We start from the raw sequence: 22,478 nt of genomic DNA, 5'->3' as shown, positions 1-22,478 counted from the left end.
GGAGTCTGTTGTCTGAGCCAGGACGGCCTGTAAAGGAAGAGTCTGTTGTCTGAGCCAGGACGGCAGGTAGAGGAGGAGTCTATATGTTTCTGTAGCGTGAGGCAGCTTGATGTTCATGTTCACCCCTGGACAGGACACTAGTAGACAGTATTTTTTATTTTTTATTTTATTTAACTAGGCAAGTCAGTTGAGAACAAATTCTTATTTACAATGACGGCCGAGGAACAGTGGGTTAACTGCCTTGTTCAGAGACTGAGTTTTATTTTGTCAGCTCGGGGATTCGATCTAGCAACCTTTCGGTTACCGGCCCAACGCGCCCCAGTATAGTTCCTTAACAAATCAAATCAAATGTTATTGGTCACATACACAAATTTAGCAGATGTTATTGCGGGTGTAGCGAAATGCTTGTGTTCCTAGCTCCAACAGTCTTGTGTTATATAACCATTCACAACAATACAAACACATCTAAAAGTAAAAGAGCAGAGTTCAGAAATATATAGATAAATATTTGGTTGAATATGGTGTCGAAGCAGTGTGGTATCATATAGTAAAATACAGTTACCTTGACAGGGGTGTTGGGCCTTGGTCTGTCTATTATATTAGTAGTATCATCAGGATTATAATATGATACTGTAGTATGTGTATGATATAGTACCTTGACAGGGATGTTGGGCCTTGGTCTGTCTATTATATTAGTAGTATCATCAGGATTATAATATGATACTGTAGTATGTGCATGATATAGTTACCTTGACAGGGGTGTTGGGCCTTGGTCTGTCTATTATATTAGTAGTATCATCAGGATTATACATATAATCTGATAGTGTAGTATGTGTATGATATAGTTACCTTGACAGGGGTGTTGGGCCTTGGTCTGTCTATTATATTAGTAGTATCATCAGGATTATAATATGATACTGTAGTATGTGTATGATATAGTGTAGTATGTGTATGATATAGTTACCTTGACAGGGGTGTTGGGCCTTGGTCTGTCTATTATATTAGTAGTATCATCAGGATTATAATATGATAGTGTAGTATGTGTATGATATAGTCACCTTGACAGGGGTGTTGGGCCTTGGTCTGTCTATTATATTAGTAGTATCATCAGGATTATAATATGATACTGTAGTATGTGTATGATATAGTTACCTTGACAGTGGTGTTGGGGTCAAACTTGAAGGCCTTGGTCTGTCCGTTCTCCAGATACACCTTTAGAACGTTGGGGAGGAAGAGCAGCGAGTTGCCCTGGAAACCAGAATAACCAGGAAATAAGGGTGTGTTATTATTAGCTAAATACTTTACTGGTAACAGATAAATATTAGAGAAGGGGGGGGACAAATAAGTGTTTTGAAAGGTAAGCAACCTGGGCTTGTGGTGATGACAGCTCAGCCAAACTTAAACACTCTGAATGACTCCCAAATGGCACCCACTCTAAAAATTAGGGGTTCAACAATGGTTCTTCTAAGATCCTCAAAGTTCTTTGAAGAACCTTAGGGTTCTTGGCTCTGAAAATATCCCCCCCAAAAGTTGTTCCAAGAACCCCATAGGAGGTGGGGTTCATCGAGGAACCTCGTTAGTTGGTGGGGGTTCTTGCAGGAACCTAACTGCCCAACTGAAACGTTTGGATTTAATTTGAAAGGACAGCATGTGTAGGAACTTAATTGAACAATGTAAAGATCTCCTCAGTGTAAGGTAAGGTTTGTCCCTAGTCTGGTCTAAATATATGTTGTTTTATGATGATACCATCTATCTTTTCATATTTGTTTACCTCATTTAAAAAAAAAATATTCTAATTTGCCACTAAAATCATAATAAACACTAAAAACTCAAATATAGTTGTTATGCGTATTATTATTAATACTAATAGTATTTTCTTGTTGAGGATCCATTAAAAGGGGTTATTTGAAGAACCCCTAGAGGATGCTCCAGGAACCTTTACGTTTTACAGTGTATGTCTGCCTCTCTCTCTGGCTCGCAATTTCAATTTCTGATAGAATAATTTGTATGTTTAAGATAATGACTAAAGTATTCCACCCCGGAACCATATAATTGTATGAAATGTGTTAAGCGCCATAATTCAATGATGTGTGTGACTAGGCCATTGTGTTACTATTTCACAATATGAGCAGGGTATAGTTGAGACAACTGAACTGTCGACTTGTGATAACGGTGAAACTAATAACTGGAAAGAGGCCTCCCCACCCGAGGGAGGAGAAAAACTGTTAGAAATGGCAGAAGATGATGAAACATGTTGCAGAAGGGTGATAAACAATGTATGTGAACTCTGGAAAATACAGCCCACCTAAAGAGAGGTGGAGTTTCTACTGATGTGAGTTCCTTTTCTAGTGTGTGTGTGTGTGTGTGTGTGTGTGTGTGTGTGTGTGTGTGTGTGTGTGTGTGTGTGTGTGTGTGTGTGTGTGTGTGTGCTATAAAAAGATTGTGTTCTCATTTAGAAGACAGAGCGCTCTCTGAATAAAGTATTGATCTATTGCAGAATCTGAGACTTTGTCTAATTCTTTATTAACCGGAGATTTACGACCTCTGGGAAATAGACAAAGCTTGAGTGATAGTTGAGTTCAACCATTGAGATAGCAAAATTCTCGTGACAATTTCACATTAAGGGCTTTATTGGCATGGGAAACATATGTTTACATTGCCAAAGCAAGTGCAATAAATAATAAACAACAAAACATGAACTGTAAACATTACACTTACAAAAGTTCCAAAAGAATGAAGACATGCATTATTTGGTGTTTTACTTTGTACACAGAGGATATTTTTGCAGAATTCTGCATGCAGAGTCTCAATTTGGTGTTTGTCCCATTTTGTGAATTCATGGTTGGTGAGCGGACCCCAGACCTCACAACCATAAAGGACAAAGGGTTCTATAACTGGTTCAAGTATTTTTAGCCAGATCCTTGGTATGTCAAATGTTATGTTCCTTTTGATGGCATAGAAGGCACTTCTTGCCTTGTCTCTCAGATCGTTCACAGCTTTGTAAAAGTTACCTGTGGTGCTGATGTTTAGGTCGAGGTACTTTTGAAGTCGGAAGTTTACATACACTTAGGTTGGAGTCATTAAAACTAGTTTTTCAACCACTCCACAAATGTCTTGTAAACAAATTATAGTTTTGGCAAGTCGGTTAGGACATCTACTTTGTGCATGACAAAAGTAATTTTTCCAACAATTGTTTACAGACAGATTATTTCACTTATAATTCATTGTATCACAATTTCAGTGGGTCAGGAGTTTACATACACTAAGTTGACTGTGCCTTTAACTTCACTAGGGTAGGGGGCACTATTTTAACTTCCTGATGAAAAGCATGCCCAAAGTAAACTGCCTGCTACTCAGGCCCAGAAGCTAGGATATGCATATCATTGGTAGATTTTGATAGAAAACACTCTGAAGTTTCTAAAACTGTTTGAATCATGACTGTGAGTATAACAGAACTTATTTAGCAGGCGAAACCCAGAGGACAAACCATTCAGATTTTTTTTTTTTGAGGTCACTCTCTTTTCAATGGATTTTCATTGGGAATCCAGATTTCTAATTGACCTTCTTGCAGTTCCTACCGCTTCCACTGGATGTCAACAGTCTTTAGAAATTGGTTGAGGTTTTTTCCTTTGTGTAATGAAGAAGTACGACCATTTTGAACGAGGGTCACTTGTTGTGTACTGTTTGTTAGAGGCGCGTGACCAGAAAGCTAGCTACAGTTTGTTTCAATACTGTATTGAACTCAGATCATCCCGTCTTCAATTTTATCGATTATTTACGTTAAAAAATACCTAAAGTTGTATTACAAAAGTAGTTTGAAATGTTTTGGCAAAGTTTACAGGTAACTTTAGAGATATTTTGTAGTCATGTTTCACAAGTTGGAACCGGTGTTTTTATGGATCAAACGCGCCAAATAAACTGAAATATTGGATATATATCGACGGAATTAATCGAACAAAAAGGACCATTTGTGATGTTTATGGGACATATTGGAGTGCCAACAACAGAAGCTCGTCAAAGGTAAGGCATGAATTATATTTTTATTTCTGCGTTTTGTGTCGCGCCTGCAGGGTTGAAATATGCTTCTCTCTCTTTGTTTACTATGGTGCTAACTCAGATAATAGCATTGTTTGCTTTCGCCGAAAATCCTATTTGAATTCTGACATGTTGGCTGGATTCATAACCAGTGTAGCTTTAATTTGGTATCGTTCATGTGTGATTTAATGAAAGTTTGATTTTTATAGTAATTTATTTTAATTTGGCGCTCTGCATTTTCTCTGGCTTTTGGCCAAGTGAGACAGTAGCGTCCCGCCTAAACTCAGATTTGTGGATATAAATAGGAACTTTACCAAACAAAACATACATGTATTGTGTAACATGAAGTCCTATGAGTGTCACATTTCTGTTTTTGAATTTGGCGCTCTGCAATTTCACTGGATGTTGGCCAGGTGGGACGCTACCGTCCCACTTCCCTTAGTGAGGTTAACTTATTTGTGATAGGGGGCAGCATTTTCACTTTTGGATGATTAGCGTGCCAATAGTGAACTGCCTCCTACTCTGTCCCAGATGCTAATATATGCATATTATTATTACTATTGGATATAAAACACTCTGAAGTTTCTAAAACTATTTGAATGATGTCTGTGAGTATAACAGAACTCATATGGCAGGCAATGGCAGGCAAAAACTAAAAATCCAAACAGGAAGTGAGAATTCTGAGGCTGGTCGATGTTCAACTCATCGCCTATTCAATTCCCTGTAAGATATGGATATGTTTGCACTTCCTACGCCTTCCACTAAATGTCAACAGTCTGTAGAACGTGGAATGAAGCCTCTACTGTGATGTTGAGCCGGATGGGAGGTGTTTCAGTCATTGGTCTGGCAGAATGCCAGTTCCTGGTCACGCGCATTCCAAACGATATCGTCTTGCTTTCCATAACTTCTAGAGACACAAAGGAATTCTCCGGTTGGAACGTTATTGGATATATATGATAACAACATCCTGAAGATTGATTCTCTACTTAGTTTGACCAGTTTATTCGACCTGTTATATAATTTTTTGAAGTTTTCGTCCGAGTTCGCCTGCATATGCGCGAGCGTTTGGACATGTGCACTAAACGTGCTAGCAAAAGTAGGTACTTAGACATAAGTAATGGACATTATCGAACAAAACAACGATTTATTGTGGAACTAGGATTCCTGGGAGTGCATTCTGATGAAGATCCTCAAAGGTAAGGGAATATTTACGATGTAATTTCGTATTTCTGTTGACTCCAACATGGCGGAGAAATGTTGTTATATCTGAGCGCCGTCTCAGATTATTGCATGGTGTGCTTTTTCCGTAAAGTTTTTTTTTTTTTTTTTTATCTGACAGCGGTTGCATTAAGAACAAGTGTATCTTTAATTCTATGTAAAACATGTATCTTTCATCAAAGTGTATGATGAGTATTCCTGTTATTAGATGTGGCTCTCTGCAATTTCTCTGGATATTTTGGAGGCATTTCTGAACATGGCGCCAATGTAAACTAAGATTTTTGGATATAAATATGCACATTATCGAACAAAACATACATGTATTGTGTAACATGATGTCCTATGAGTGTCATCTGATAAAGATCATCAAAGGTTAGTGATTAATTTTATCTCTATTTGTGCTATTTGTGAATCCTCGCTTTGGCTGGAAAAATGGCTGTGTTATTCTGTGAATAGGCACTCACCTAACATAATCGTTTGGTTTGCTTTCGTCGTAAAGCCTTTTTGAAATCGGACACTGTGGCTGGATTTACAACAAGTGTCTCTTAAAAATGGTGTAAAATACTTGTATGTTTGAGAAATTTTAATTATGGGATTTCTGTTGTTTTGAATTTGGCGCCCTGCAGTTTCACTGGCTGTTGAAGAGGTGGGACGCTACCGTCTCACGTACCCAAGAGAGGTTAAGGACAACAAAGTCAAGGTATTGGAGTGGCCATCACAAAGCCCTGACCTCAATCCTATAGAAAATTTGTGTGCAGAACTGAAAAAGCATGTGCTAGCAAGGAGGCCTACAAACCTGACTCAGTTACACTAGCTCTGTCAGGAGGAATGGGCCAAAATTCACCCAACTTATTGTGGGAAGCTTGTGGAGGGCTAACGGAAATGTTTGACCCAAGTTAAACAATTTTAAGGCAATGCTACCAAATACTAATTGAGTGTATATAAACTTCTGACCCACTGGGAATGTGATGAAATAAATTAAAGCTGAAATAAATAATTCTCTCTACTATTATTCTGACATTTCACATTCTTTAAAGTGGTGATCCTAACTGACCAAAGACAGGGAATTTTGACTCGGATGAAATGTCAGGAATTGTGAAAAACTGATTTTAAATGTCTTTAGCTAAGGTGTATGTAAACTTCCGACTTCAACTATATCGTTTTTGTGTGGTCTAGGGCAACGGTGTCTAGATGGAATTTGTATTCATGGTCTTGGGAACTGGACCTTTTTTGATTTACAGTCAGGGTCCAGGTCTGACAGAATCTGTGCAGAAGATCTAGGTGCTGCTGTAGGCCCTCCTTTGTTGGGGACAGCTGGAGGTCATTTTGCAGGGCTCTGGCAGTGCTCCCCCTTGCACAAAGGCGGAGGTAGCGGTCCTGCTGCTGGGTTGTTGCCCTCCTACAGCCTCCTCCATGTCTCCTGATGTACTGGCCTGTCTCCTGGTAGCGCCTCCATGCTCTGAACACTACGCTGACAGACACAGCAAACCTTCTTGCCACAGCTCGCATTGATGTGCCATCCTGGATGAGCTGCACTACCTGAGCCACCTGTGTGGGTTGTAGACTCCGTCTCATGCTACCACTAGAGTGAAAACACCGCCAGCATTCAAAAGTGACCAAAACATCAGTCAGGAAGCATAGGAACTGAGAAGTGGTCTGTGGTCACCACCTGCAGAATCACTCCTTTATTGGGGGTGTCTTGCTAATTGCCTATAATTTCCACCTTTTGTCTATTCCATTTGCACAACAGCATGTGAAATTTATTGTCAATCAGTGTTGCTTCCTAAGTGGACAGTTTGATTTCACAGAAGTGTGATTGACTTGGAGTTACATTGTGTTGTTTAAGTGTTCTCTTTATTTTTTTGAGCAGTGTATATATTTATCTGCCTCTCTCTCTGTCTCTCTGTCTCTCTCCATCTGTCTTTCTCCATCTGTCTCTCTGTCTCTCTCCATCTGTCTTTCTCCATCTGTCTCTGTCTCTCTCCATCTGTCTTTCTCCATCTGTCTCTCTGTCTTTCTCCATCTGTCTTTCTCCATCTGTCTCTGTCTCTCTCCATCTGTCTTTCTCCATCTGTCTCTCTGTCGATTATACTGTGTTTTTCATGTCTATCCCTCCCTCTTTATGTTCCTCCTCTCACCCCCTCTCTTCCTCTCCTCCTCCTCCTCCCTTTCAATACATTATTCTTCTGTAATCACAGCTGTTCTGAAGGGAATCAGACTGGCATTGATCCAACCACTCAATCTCTTTCTGTTGTTCTCTCTCTCTCGCTACACCCCCCCCCCCCCCTCTCATCTCTCTTTCATTCTCCCTCCACTTCTCTCTCTCTCTCTCTCTCTCGCTCCACCCCCCCCTCTCATCTCTCTTTCATTCTCCCTCCACTTCTCTCTCTCTCGCTCCACCCCCCCTCATCTCTCTTTCATTCTCCCTCCACTTCTCTCTCTCTCGCTCCACCCCCCCTCTCATCTCTCTTTCATTCTCCCTCCACTTCTCTCTCTCTCTCTCTCTCTCGCTCCACCCCCCCCCTCTCATCTCTCTTTCATTCTCCCTCCACTTCTCTCTCTCTCACTCCACCCCCCCTCTCATCTCTCTTTCATTCTCCCTCCACTTCTCTCTCTCTCACTCCACCCCCTCTCTCATCTCTCTTTCATTCTCCCTCCACTTCTCTCTCTCTCTCACTCCACCCCCCTCTCATCTCTCTTTTATTCTCCCTCCACTTCTCTCTCTCTCTCACTCCACCCCCCCTCTCATCTCTCTTTCATTCTCCCCTCTCGCTCCAACCCTTTCTCTCTCACTCTGTCTCCACCCATCTCGCTCCGCTCCCTCCCTCCACCCTTCTCTCTCCCCCCCCACCCTTCTCTCTCCGCTCCCTCCCTCCACCCTTCTCTCTCCGCTCCCTCCCTCCACCCTTCCCTCTCCCCCCCACCCTTCTCTCTCCGCTCCCTCCCTCCACCCTTCTCTCTCCCCCTCCACCCTCTCCCCCTCCACCCTTCTCTCTCTCCCCCTCCACCCTTCTCTCTCTCCCCTCCACCCTTCTCTCTCTCCCCCTCCACCCTTCTCTCTCCCCCTCCACCCTCTCCCCCTCCACCCTTCTCTCTCTCCCCCTCCACCCTTCTCTCTCTCCCCCTCCACCCTTCTCTCTCCGCTCCCCTCTAATCATTAATAGTGTGTTTACACTGAGTATACAGAACATGAACAACAGCTTCCTAATATTGAGTTGCATCCTCCCTTCTACCCTCAGAACAGCCTCAGTTTATCAGGTCATGGACTCTACTAGGTGTTGAAAGAGTTCTACAGGGATGCTGGCCCATGTCGACTCCAATGCTTCAGGGCATGGACTCTACAAGGTGTTGAAAGAGTTCCACAGGGAGGCTGGCCCATGTCGACTCCAATGCTTCCCACAGTTGTGTCAAGTTGGATGGATGTCCTTTGGGTGATGAACCATTCTTGATACACACGGGAAACTGTTGAGTGTGAAAAACCCAGCAGCGATGCAGTTCTTGACACAAACTGGTGCGCCTGGCATCTACTACCATACCCCGTTCAAAGATACTTAAATATTTTGTCTTGCCCATTCACACTTTGAATGGTACACACACAATCCATGTTTGAATGGTCTCAAGGCTTGAAAATAATTATTTAACCCGTCTCCTCCCCTTCATCTACACTGATTGAAGTGGATTTAACAGGTGACATCAATAAGGGATCATATCTTTCACCTGGATTCACCTGATCAGTCTATGTCATGGAAAGAGCAGGTGTTCCTAATGTTTTGTAAACTCAGCGTATTCTCCTGTAATCAGGGAATCATCCAGCCCTTGATACGACCACTCTGTCTCAGGTTGAGTCCCAAAGGGAACCCTATATCCTATATGCCAAAGTTCTGGTCACTAGTAGTTCACTATATAAGGAATAGGACTCTGGTCAACAGTAGTGCACTATACAGGGAATAGGGCTCTGGTCAACAGTAGTACACTATATAGAGAATAGGGCCCTGGTCACTAGTAGTTCACTATATAGGGAATAGGGCTCTGATCAACAGTAGTTCACTATATAGGGAATAGGGCTCTGATCAACAGTAGTTCACTATATAGGGAATAGGGCTCTGATCAACAGTAGTTCACTATATAGGGAATAGGGCTCTGATCAACAGTAGTTCACTATATAGGGAATAGGGCTCTGATCAACAGTAGTTCACTATATAGGGAAAAGGGCTCTGATCAACAGTAGTTCACTATATAGGGAATAGGGCTCTGATCAACAGTAGTTCACTATATAGGAAATAGGGCTCTGATCAACAGTAGTTCACTATATAGGAAATAGGGCTCTGATCAACAGTAGTTCACTATATAGGGAATAGGGCTCTGATCACTAGCGGAAGCTTGTGCCCCCCCCCCCCCCCCTCTTATCTCAACCGTTCCTTTCTGTATGGAGTCCTCCAGGGAGCTTGTCCCTCCTCACTTGTATTACAGGAAAGGGACAGGACATCTAAACCACAGTGAACTGGGTTTCCAAGCAGTGAGGACAGGGAGGAACATAGGGTTGTTACATGGCTGAGAGGTAAACCACTTGTGACTAGCTACATACAGCCGTCATGTCTGCTCCATAAAGCATTAACAACATACAGCAGTCATGTCTGCTCCATAAAGCATTAACATACAACAGTCATGTCTGCTCCATAAAGCATTAACATACAGCAGTCATGTCTGCTCCATAAAGCATTAACATACAGCAGTCATGTCTGCTCCATAAAGCATTAACATACAACAGTCATGTCTGCTCCATAAAGCATTAACAACATACAGCAGTCATGTCTGCTCCATAAAGCATTAACATCATACAACAGTCATGTCTGCTCCATAAAGCATTAACAACATACAACAGTCATGTCTGCTCCATAAAGCGTTAACATACAGCAGTCATGTCTGCTCCATAAAGCGTTAACAACATACAGCAGTCATGTCTGCTCCATAAAGCATTAACATACAACAGTCATGTCTGCTCCATAAAGCATTAACAACATACAGCAGTCATGTCTGCTCCATAAAGCATTAACATACAGCAGTCATGTCTGCTCCATAAAGCGTTAACATACAGCAGTCATGTCTGCTCCATAAAGCATTAACATACAGCAGTCATGTCTGCTCCATAAAGCGTTAACATACAGCAGTCATGTCTGCTCCATAAAGCATTAACAACATACAGCAGTCATGTCTGCTCCATAAAGCATTAACATACAACAGTCATGTCTGCTCCATAAAGCATTAACATACAGCAGTCATGTCTGCTCCATAAAGCATTAACATACAGCAGTCATGTCTGCTCCATAAAGCGTTAACATACAGCAGTCATGTCTGCTCCATAAAGCATTAACAACATACAGCAGTCATGTCTGCTCCATAAAGCATTAACATACAACAGTCATGTCTGCTCCATAAAGCATTAACATACAGCAGTCATGTCTGCTCCATAAAGCATTAACAACCTACAGTAGTCATGTCTGCTCCATAAAGCATTAACAACCTACAGTAGTCATGTCTGCTCCATAAAGCATTAACAACCTACAGCAGTCATGTCTGCTCCATAAAGCATTAACAACCTACAGCAGTCATGTCTGCTCCATAAAGCATTAACAACCTACAGCAGTCATGTCTGCTCCATAAAGCATTAACAACCTACAGTAGTCATGTCTGCTCCATAAAGCATTAACAACCTACAGTAGTCATGTCTGCTCCATAAAGCATTAACAACCTACAGTAGTCATGTCTGCTCCATAAAGCATTAACAACATACAGTAGTCATGTCTGCTCCATAAAGCATTAACAACATACAACAGTCATGTCTGCTCCATAAAGCATTAACATACAGCAGTCATGTCTGCTCCATAAAGCGTTAACATACAGCAGTCATGTCTGCTCCATAAAGCATTAACAACATACAGCAGTCATGTCTGGTCCATAAAGCATTAACAACCTACAGCAGTCATGTCTGCTCCATAAAGCATTAACATACAACAGTCATGTCTGTTCCATAAAGCATTAACAACATACAGCAGTCATGTCTGGTCCATAAAGCATTAACAACATACAACAGTCATGTCTGCTCCATAAAGCATTAACAACATACAGCAGTCATGTCTGCTCCATAAAGCATTAACATACAGCAGTCATGTCTGCTCCATAAAGCATTAACAACATACAGCAGTCATGTCTGCTCCATAAAGCATTAACAACATACAACAGTCATGTCTGCTCCATAAAGCATTAACAACATACAGCAGTCATGTCTGCTCCATAAAGCATTAACAACATACAACAGTCATGTCTGCTCCATAAAGCATTAACATACAGCAGTCATGTCTGCTCCATAAAGCATTAACAACATACAGCAGTCATGTCTGCTCCATAAAGCGTTAACATACAGCAGTCATGTCTGCTCCATAAAGCATTAACATACAGCAGTCATGTCTGCTCCATAAAGCATTAACATACAGCAGTCATGTCTGCTCCATAAAGCATTAACATACAACAGTCATGTCTGCTCCATAAAGCATTAACATACAGCAGTCATGTCTGCTCCATAAAGCATTAACATACAGCAGTCATGTCTGCTCCATAAAGCGTTAACATACAGCAGTCATGTCTGCTCCATAAAGCATTAACATACAACAGTCATGTCTGCTCCATAAAGCATTAACATACAACAGTCATGTCTGCTCCATAAAGCATTAACAACATACAGCAGTCATGTCTGCTCCATAAAGCATTAACAACATACAGCAGTCATGTCTGCTCCATAAAGCATTAACAACATACAGCAGTCATGTCTGCTCCATAAAGCATTAACATACAACAGTCATGTCTGCTCCATAAAGCATTAACTACATACAGCAGTCATGTCTGCTCCATAAAGCATTAACAACATACAGCAGTCATGTCTGCTCCATAAAGCGTTAACAACATACAGCAGTCATGTCTGCTCCATAAAGCATTAACAACATACAGCAGTCATGTCTGCTCCATAAAGCATTAACAACATACAGCAGTCATGTCTGCTCCATAAAGCATTAACAACATACAGCAGTCATGTCTGCTCCATAAAGCATTAACATACAACAGTCATGTCTGCTCCATAAAGCATTAACATACAGCAGTCATGTCTGCTCCATAAAGCATTAACATACAGCAGTCATGTCTGCTCCATAAAGCATTAACAACATACAGCAGTCATGTCTGCTCCATAAAGCATTAACAACATACAGCAGTCATGTCTGCTCCATAAAGCATTAACAACATACAGCAGTCATGTCTGCTCCATAAAGCATTAACATACAGCAGTCATGTCTGCTCCATAAAGCATTAACATACAGCAGTCATGTCTGCTCCATAAAGCATTAACAACATACAGCAGTCATGTCTGCTCCATAAAGCATTAACAACATACATCAGTCATGTCTGCTCCATAAAGCATTAACAACATACAGTAGTCATGTCTGCTCCATAAAGCATTAACATACAACAGTCATGTCTGCTCCATAAAGCATTAACATACAGCAGTCATGTCTGCTCCATAAAGCATTAACATACAGCAGTCATGTCTGCTCCATAAAGCATTAACATACAGCAGTCATGTCTGCTCCATAAAGCATTAACAACCTACAGTAGTCATGTCTGCTCCATAAAGCATTAACAACCTACAGTAGTCATGTCTGCTCCATAAAGCATTAACAACCTACAGTAGTCATGTCTGCTCCATAAAGCATTAACAACATACAGCAGTCATGTCTGCTCCATAAAGCATTAACATACAACAGTCATGTCTGCTCCATAAAGCGTTAACATACAACAGTCATGTCTGCTCCATAAAGCATTAACAACATACAGCAGTCATGTCTGCTCCATAAAGCATTAACAACATACAGCAGTCATGTCTGCTCCATAAAGCATTAACATACAGTAGTCATGTCTGCTCCATAAAGCATTAACATACAGCAGTCATGTCTGCTCCATAAAGCATTAACAACATACAGCAGTCATGTCTGCTCCATAAAGCATTAACAACATACAGCAGTCATGTCTGCTCCATAAAGCATTAACATACAGTAGTCATGTCTGCTCCATAAAGCATTAACATACAACAGTCATGTCTGCTCCATAAAGCATTAACATACAACAGTCATGTCTGCTCCATAAAGCATTAACAACATACAGCAGTCATGTCTGCTCCATAAAGCATTAACAACCTACAGCAGTCATGTCTGCTCCATAAAGCATTAACAACATACAGCAGTCATGTCTGCTCCATAAAGCATTAACAACATACAGCAGTCATGTCTGCTCCATAAAGCATTAACATACAGTAGTCATGTCTGCTCCATAAAGCGTTAACATACAGCAGTCATGTCTGCTCCATAAAGCATTAACAACATACAGCAGTCATGTCTGCTCCATAAAGCATTAACATACAACAGTCATGTCTGCTCCATAAAGCATTAACATACAGCAGTCATGTCTGGTCCATAAAGCGTTAACATACAGCAGTCATGTCTGCTCCATAAAGCGTTAACAACATACAGCAGTCATGTCTGCTCCATAAAGCATTAACAACATACAGCAGTCATGTCTGCTCCATAAAGCATTAACAACATACAGCAGTCATGTCTGCTCCATAAAGCATTAACATACAGTAGTCATGTCTGCTCCATAAAGCGTTAACATACAGCAGTCATGTCTGCTCCATAAAGCATTAACAACATACAGCAGTCATGTCTGCTCCATAAAGCATTAACATACAACAGTCATGTCTGCTCCATAAAGCATTAACATACAGCAGTCATGTCTGGTCCATAAAGCGTTAACATACAGCAGTCATGTCTGCTCCATAAAGCGTTAACAACATACAGCAGTCATGTCTGCTCCATAAAGCATTAACAACATACAGCAGTCATGTCTGCTCCATAAAGCATTAACAACATACAGCAGTCATGTCTGCTCCATAAAGCATTAACATACAGTAGTCATGTCTGCTCCATAAAGCGTTAACATACAGCAGTCATGTCTGCTCCATAAAGCATTAACAACATACAGCCGTCATGTCTGCTCCATAAAGCATTAACATACAGCAGTCATGTCTGGTCCATAAAGCATTAACATACAACAGTCATGTCTGCTCCATAAAGTATTAACAACATACAGTAGTCATGTCTGCTCCATAAAGCATTAACATACAGCAGTCATGTCTGCTCCATAAAGCATTAACAACATACAGCAGTCATGTCTGCTCCATAAAGCATTAACAACCTACAGCAGTCATGTCTGCTCCATAAAGCATTAACATACAGCAGTCATGTCTGCTCCATAAAGCATTAACAACATACAGCAGTCATGTCTGCTCCATAAAGCATTAACAACATACAGCAGTCATGTCTGCTCCATAAAGCATTAACAACATACAGCAGTCATGTCTGCTCCATAAAGCATTAACAACCTACAGCAGTCATGTCTGCTCCATAAAGCATTAACATACAGCAGTCATGTCTGCTCCATAAAGCATTAACAACATACAGCAGTCATGTCTGCTCCATAAAGCATTAACAACCTACAGTAGTCATGTCTGCTCCATAAAGCATTAACAACCTACAGTAGTCATGTCTGCTCCATAAAGCATTAACAACCTACAGTAGTCATGTCTGCTCCATAAAGCATTAACATACAGCAGTCATGTCTGCTCCATAAAGCATTAACATACAGCAGTCATGTCTGCTCCATAAAGCATTAACAACATACAGCAGTCATGTCTGCTCCATAAAGCATTAACAACCTACAGTAGTCATGTCTGCTCCATAAAGCATTAACATACAGCAGTCATGTCTGCTCCATAAAGCATTAACATACATCAGTCATGTCTGCTCCATAAAGCATTAACATACAGCAGTCATGTCTGCTCCATAAAGCATTAACATACAACAGTCATGTCTGCTCCATAAAGCATTAACATACAGCAGTCATGTCTGCTCCATAAAGCATTAACATACAGCAGTCATGTCTGCTCCATAAAGCATTAACATACAGCAGTCATGTCTGCTCCATAAAGCATTAACATACAACAGTCATGTCTGCTCCATAAAGCATTAACATACAGCAGTCATGTCTGCTCCATAAAGCATTAACCTACAGCAGTCATGTCTGCTCCATAAAGCATTAACATACAGCAGTCATGTCTGCTCCATAAAGCATTAACATACAACAGTCATGTCTGCTCCATAAAGCATTAACATACAGCAGTCATGTCTGCTCCATAAAGCATTAACATACAGCAGTCATGTGTGCTCCATAAAGCGTTAACTACATACAGCAGTCATGTCTGCTCCATAAAGCATTAACATACAGCAGTCATGTCTGCTCCATAAAGCATTAACAACATACAGCAGTCATGTCTGCTCCATAAAGCATTAACAACATACAGCAGTCATGTCTGCTCCATAAAGCATTAACATACAGCAGTCATGTCTGCTCCATAAAGCATTAACAACATACAGCAGTCATGTCTGCTCCATAAAGCATTAACAACATACAGCAGTCATGTCTGCTCCATAAAGCATTAACAACCTACAGCAGTCATGTCTGCTCCATAAAGCATTAACATACAGCAGTCATTTCTGCTCCATAAAGCATTAACAACCTACAGTAGTCATGTCTGCTCCATAAAGCATTAACATACAGCAGTCATGTCTGCTCCATAAAGCATTAACAACATACAGCAGTCATGTCTGCTCCATAAAGCGTTAACATACAGCAGTCATGTCTGCTCCATAAAGCATTAACAACATACAGCAGTCATGTCTGCTCCATAAAGCATTAACAACATACAGCAGTCATGTCTGCTCCATAAAGCATTAACATACAGCAGTCATGTCTGCTCCATAAAGCATTAACATACAGCAGTCATGTCTGCTCCATAAAGCATTAACATACAGCAGTCATGTCTGCTCCATAAAGCATTAACTACATACAGCAGTCATGTCTGCTCCATAAAGCATTAACAACCTACAGCAGTCATGTCTGCTCCATAAAGCATTAACATACAGCAGTCATGTCTGCTCCATAAAGCATTAACATACAACAGTCATGTCTGCTCCATAAAGCATTAACAACATACAGCAGTCATGTCTGCTCCATAAAGCATTAACATACAGCAGTCATGTCTGCTCCATAAAGCATTAACATACAACAGTCATGTCTGCTCCATAAAGCATTAACATACAGCAGTCATGTCTGCTCCATAAAGCATTAACAACCTACAGTAGTCATGTCTGCTCCATAAAGCATTAACAACCTACAGTAGTCATGTCTGCTCCATAAAGCATTAACAACCTACAGTAGTCATGTCTGCTCCATAAAGCATTAACAACATACAGCAGTCATGTCTGCTCCATAAAGCATTAACATACAACAGTCATGTCTGCTCCATAAAGCGTTAACATACAACAGTCATGTCTGCTCCATAAAGCATTAACAACATACAGCAGTCATGTCTGCTCCATAAAGCATTAACAACATACAGCAGTCATGTCTGCTCCATAAAGCATTAACATACAGTAGTCATGTCTGCTCCATAAAGCATTAACATACAGCAGTCATGTCTGCTCCATAAAGCATTAACAACATACAGCAGTCATGTCTGCTCCATAAAGCATTAACAACATACAGCAGTCATGTCTGCTCCATAAAGCATTAACATACAGTAGTCATGTCTGCTCCATAAAGCATTAACATACAACAGTCATGTCTGCTCCATAAAGCATTAACATACAACAGTCATGTCTGCTCCATAAAGCATTAACAACATACAGCAGTCATGTCTGCTCCATAAAGCATTAACAACCTACAGCAGTCATGTCTGCTCCATAAAGCATTAACAACATACAGCAGTCATGTCTGCTCCATAAAGCATTAACAACATACAGCAGTCATGTCTGCTCCATAAAGCATTAACATACAGTAGTCATGTCTGCTCCATAAAGCGTTAACATACAGCAGTCATGTCTGCTCCATAAAGCATTAACAACATACAGCAGTCATGTCTGCTCCATAAAGCATTAACATACAACAGTCATGTCTGCTCCATAAAGCATTAACATACAGCAGTCATGTCTGGTCCATAAAGCGTTAACATACAGCAGTCATGTCTGCTCCATAAAGCGTTAACAACATACAGCAGTCATGTCTGCTCCATAAAGCATTAACAACATACAGCAGTCATGTCTGCTCCATAAAGCATTAACAACATACAGCAGTCATGTCTGCTCCATAAAGCATTAACATACAGTAGTCATGTCTGCTCCATAAAGCGTTAACATACAGCAGTCATGTCTGCTCCATAAAGCATTAACAACATACAGCAGTCATGTCTGCTCCATAAAGCATTAACATACAACAGTCATGTCTGCTCCATAAAGCATTAACATACAGCAGTCATGTCTGGTCCATAAAGCGTTAACATACAGCAGTCATGTCTGCTCCATAAAGCGTTAACAACATACAGCAGTCATGTCTGCTCCATAAAGCATTAACAACATACAGCAGTCATGTCTGCTCCATAAAGCATTAACAACATACAGCAGTCATGTCTGCTCCATAAAGCATTAACATACAGTAGTCATGTCTGCTCCATAAAGCGTTAACATACAGCAGTCATGTCTGCTCCATAAAGCATTAACAACATACAGCCGTCATGTCTGCTCCATAAAGCATTAACATACAGCAGTCATGTCTGGTCCATAAAGCATTAACATACAACAGTCATGTCTGCTCCATAAAGTATTAACAACATACAGTAGTCATGTCTGCTCCATAAAGCATTAACATACAGCAGTCATGTCTGCTCCATAAAGCATTAACAACATACAGCAGTCATGTCTGCTCCATAAAGCATTAACAACCTACAGCAGTCATGTCTGCTCCATAAAGCATTAACATACAGCAGTCATGTCTGCTCCATAAAGCATTAACAACATACAGCAGTCATGTCTGCTCCATAAAGCATTAACAACATACAGCAGTCATGTCTGCTCCATAAAGCATTAACAACATACAGCAGTCATGTCTGCTCCATAAAGCATTAACAACCTACAGCAGTCATGTCTGCTCCATAAAGCATTAACATACAGCAGTCATGTCTGCTCCATAAAGCATTAACAACATACAGCAGTCATGTCTGCTCCATAAAGCATTAACAACCTACAGTAGTCATGTCTGCTCCATAAAGCATTAACAACCTACAGTAGTCATGTCTGCTCCATAAAGCATTAACAACCTACAGTAGTCATGTCTGCTCCATAAAGCATTAACATACAGCAGTCATGTCTGCTCCATAAAGCATTAACATACAGCAGTCATGTCTGCTCCATAAAGCATTAACAACATACAGCAGTCATGTCTGCTCCATAAAGCATTAACAACCTACAGTAGTCATGTCTGCTCCATAAAGCATTAACATACAGCAGTCATGTCTGCTCCATAAAGCATTAACATACATCAGTCATGTCTGCTCCATAAAGCATTAACATACAGCAGTCATGTCTGCTCCATAAAGCATTAACATACAACAGTCATGTCTGCTCCATAAAGCATTAACATACAGCAGTCATGTCTGCTCCATAAAGCATTAACATACAGCAGTCATGTCTGCTCCATAAAGCATTAACATACAGCAGTCATGTCTGCTCCATAAAGCATTAACATACAACAGTCATGTCTGCTCCATAAAGCATTAACATACAGCAGTCATGTCTGCTCCATAAAGCATTAACCTACAGCAGTCATGTCTGCTCCATAAAGCATTAACATACAGCAGTCATGTCTGCTCCATAAAGCATTAACATACAACAGTCATGTCTGCTCCATAAAGCATTAACATACAGCAGTCATGTCTGCTCCATAAAGCATTAACATACAGCAGTCATGTGTGCTCCATAAAGCGTTAACTACATACAGCAGTCATGTCTGCTCCATAAAGCATTAACATACAGCAGTCATGTCTGCTCCATAAAGCATTAACAACATACAGCAGTCATGTCTGCTCCATAAAGCATTAACAACATACAGCAGTCATGTCTGCTCCATAAAGCATTAACATACAGCAGTCATGTCTGGTCCATAAAGCATTAACAACATACAGCAGTCATGTCTGCTCCATAAAGCATTAACAACATACAGCAGTCATGTCTGCTCCATAAAGCATTAACATACAGCAGTCATGTCTGCTCCATAAAGCATTAACATACAGTAGTCATGTCTGCTCCATAAAGCATTAACAACCTACAGCAGTCATGTCTGCTCCATAAAGCATTAACATACAGCAGTCATGTCTGCTCCATAAAGCATTAACAACATACAGCAGTCATGTCTGCTCCATAAAGCATTAACAACATACAGCAGTCATGTCTGCTCCATAAAGCATTAACAACCTACAGCAGTCATGTCTGCTCCATAAAGCATTAACATACAGCAGTCATTTCTGCTCCATAAAGCATTAACAACCTACAGTAGTCATGTCTGCTCCATAAAGCATTAACATACAGCAGTCATGTCTGCTCCATAAAGCATTAACAACCTACAGCAGTCATGTCTGCTCCATAAAGCATTAACATACAGCAGTCATGTCTGCTCCATAAAGCATTAACAACCTACAGCAGTCATGTCTGCTCCATAAAGCATTAACAACATACAGCAGTCATGTCTGCTCCATAAAGCATTAACATACAGCAGTCATGTCTGCTCCATAAAGCATTAACAACATACAGCAGTCATGTCTGCTCCATAAAGCATTAACAACATACAGCAGTCATGTCTGCTCCATAAAGCATTAACAACATACAGCAGTCATGTCTGCTCCATAAAGCATTAACATACAACAGTCATGTCTGCTCCATAAAGCATTAACATACAGCAGTCATGTCTGCTCCATAAAGCATTAACCTACAGCAGTCATGTCTGCTCCATAAAGCATTAACATACAGCAGTCATGTCTGCTCCATAAAGCATTAACATACAACAGTCATGTCTGCTCCATAAAGCATTAACATACAGCAGTCATGTCTGCTCCATAAAGCATTAACATACAGCAGTCATGTGTGCTCCATAAAGCGTTAACTACATACAGCAGTCATGTCTGCTCCATAAAGCATTAACATACAGCAGTCATGTCTGCTCCATAAAGCATTAACAACATACAGCAGTCATGTCTGCTCCATAAAGCATTAACAACATACAGCAGTCATGTCTGCTCCATAAAGCATTAACATACAGCAGTCATGTCTGGTCCATAAAGCATTAACAACATACAGCAGTCATGTCTGCTCCATAAAGCATTAACAACATACAGCAGTCATGTCTGCTCCATAAAGCATTAACATACAGCAGTCATGTCTGCTCCATAAAGCATTAACATACAGTAGTCATGTCTGCTCCATAAAGCATTAACAACCTACAGCAGTCATGTCTGCTCCATAAAGCATTAACATACAGCAGTCATGTCTGCTCCATAAAGCATTAACAACATACAGCAGTCATGTCTGCTCCATAAAGCATTAACAACATACAGCAGTCATGTCTGCTCCATAAAGCATTAACAACCTACAGCAGTCATGTCTGCTCCATAAAGCATTAACATACAGCAGTCATTTCTGCTCCATAAAGCATTAACATACAGCAGTCATGTCTGCTCCATAAAGCATTAACAACCTACAGCAGTCATGTCTGCTCCATAAAGCATTAACATACAGCAGTCATGTCTGCTCCATAAAGCATTAACAACCTACAGCAGTCATGTCTGCTCCATAAAGCATTAACAACATACAGCAGTCATGTCTGCTCCATAAAGCATTAACATACAGCAGTCATGTCTGCTCCATAAAGCATTAACAACATACAGCAGTCATGTCTGCTCCATAAAGCATTAACAACATACAGCAGTCATGTCTGCTCCATAAAGCATTAACAACATACAGCAGTCATGTCTGCTCCATAAAGCATTAACATACAACAGTCATGTCTGCTCCATAAAGCATTAACATACAACAGTCATGTCTGGTCCATAAAGCATTAACATACAGCAGTCATGTCTGCTCCATAAAGCATTAACAACATACAGCAGTCATGTCTGCTCCATAAAGCATTAACATACAGTAGTCATGTCTGCTCCATAAAGCATTAACATACAGCAGTCATGTCTGCTCCATAAAGCATTAACAACATACAACAGTCATGTCTGCTCCATAAAGCATTAACATACAGTAGTCATGTCTGCTCCATAAAGCATTAACAACATACAGTAGTCATGTCTGCTCCATAAAGCATTAACAACATACAGCAGTCATGTCTGCTCCATAAAGCGTTAACATACAGTTGTCATGTCTGCTCCATAAAGCATTAACATACAGTAGTCATGTCTGCTCCATAAAGCATTAACAACATACAACAGTCATGTCTGCTCCATAAAGCGTTAACATACAGTAGTCATGTCTGCTCCATAAAGCATTAACAACCTACAGCAGTCATGTCTGCTCCATAAAGCATTAACATACAGCAGTCACGTCTGCTCCATAAAGCATTAACATACAGCAGTCATGTCTGCTCCATAAAGCATTAACAACACACAGCAGTCATATCTGCTCCATAAAGCATTAACAACATACAGCAGTCATGTCTGCTCCATAAAGCATTAACATACAGCAGTCATGTCTGCTCCATAAAGCATTAACATACAGCAGTCATGTCTGCTCCATAAAGCATTAACAACCTACAGCAGTCATGTCTGCTCCATAAAGCATTAACAACATACAGCAGTCATGTCTGCTCCATAAAGCATTAACATACAACAGTCATGTCTGCTCCATAAAGCATTAACAACCTACAGTAGTCATGTCTGCTCCATAAAGCATTAACATACAGTAGTCATGTCTGCTCCATAAAGCGTTAACATACAGCAGTCATGTCTGCTCCATAAAGCATTAACATACAGCAGTCATGTCTGCTCCATAAAGCGTTAACATACAGCAGTCATGTCTGCTCCATAAAGCATTAACATACAGTAGTCATGTCTGCTCCATAAAGCGTTAACATACAGCAGTCATGTCTGCTCCATAAAGCATTAACATACAGCAGTCATGTCTGTTCCATAAAGCATTAACAACATACAGTAGTCATGTCTGCTCCATAAAGCATTA

At 40.6% G+C, this 22,478-nt stretch overlaps 1 protein-coding gene across 1 annotated transcript in view; it reads right to left on the bottom strand.

The window, feature by feature from the left end:
• The window catches only part of LOC129855932 (FERM and PDZ domain-containing protein 1-like), a 125,107-nt gene that overhangs the window by 34,804 nt on the left and 67,825 nt on the right, over nt 1–22,478 (bottom strand). The window contains exon 8 of the mRNA XM_055924043.1: nt 1,153–1,248. Coding sequence (XP_055780018.1) covers nt 1,153–1,248 — 96 coding nt within the window. The remainder of the gene's footprint in view (nt 1–1,152; nt 1,249–22,478) is intronic.

The sequence above is a fragment of the Salvelinus fontinalis genome, chromosome 5, assembly GCF_029448725.1.
Source record: "Salvelinus fontinalis isolate EN_2023a chromosome 5, ASM2944872v1, whole genome shotgun sequence".
In the NCBI taxonomy this organism is placed as follows: domain Eukaryota; kingdom Metazoa; phylum Chordata; class Actinopteri; order Salmoniformes; family Salmonidae; genus Salvelinus; species Salvelinus fontinalis.
This window is presented reverse-complemented; position numbering and strand designations above follow the sequence as displayed.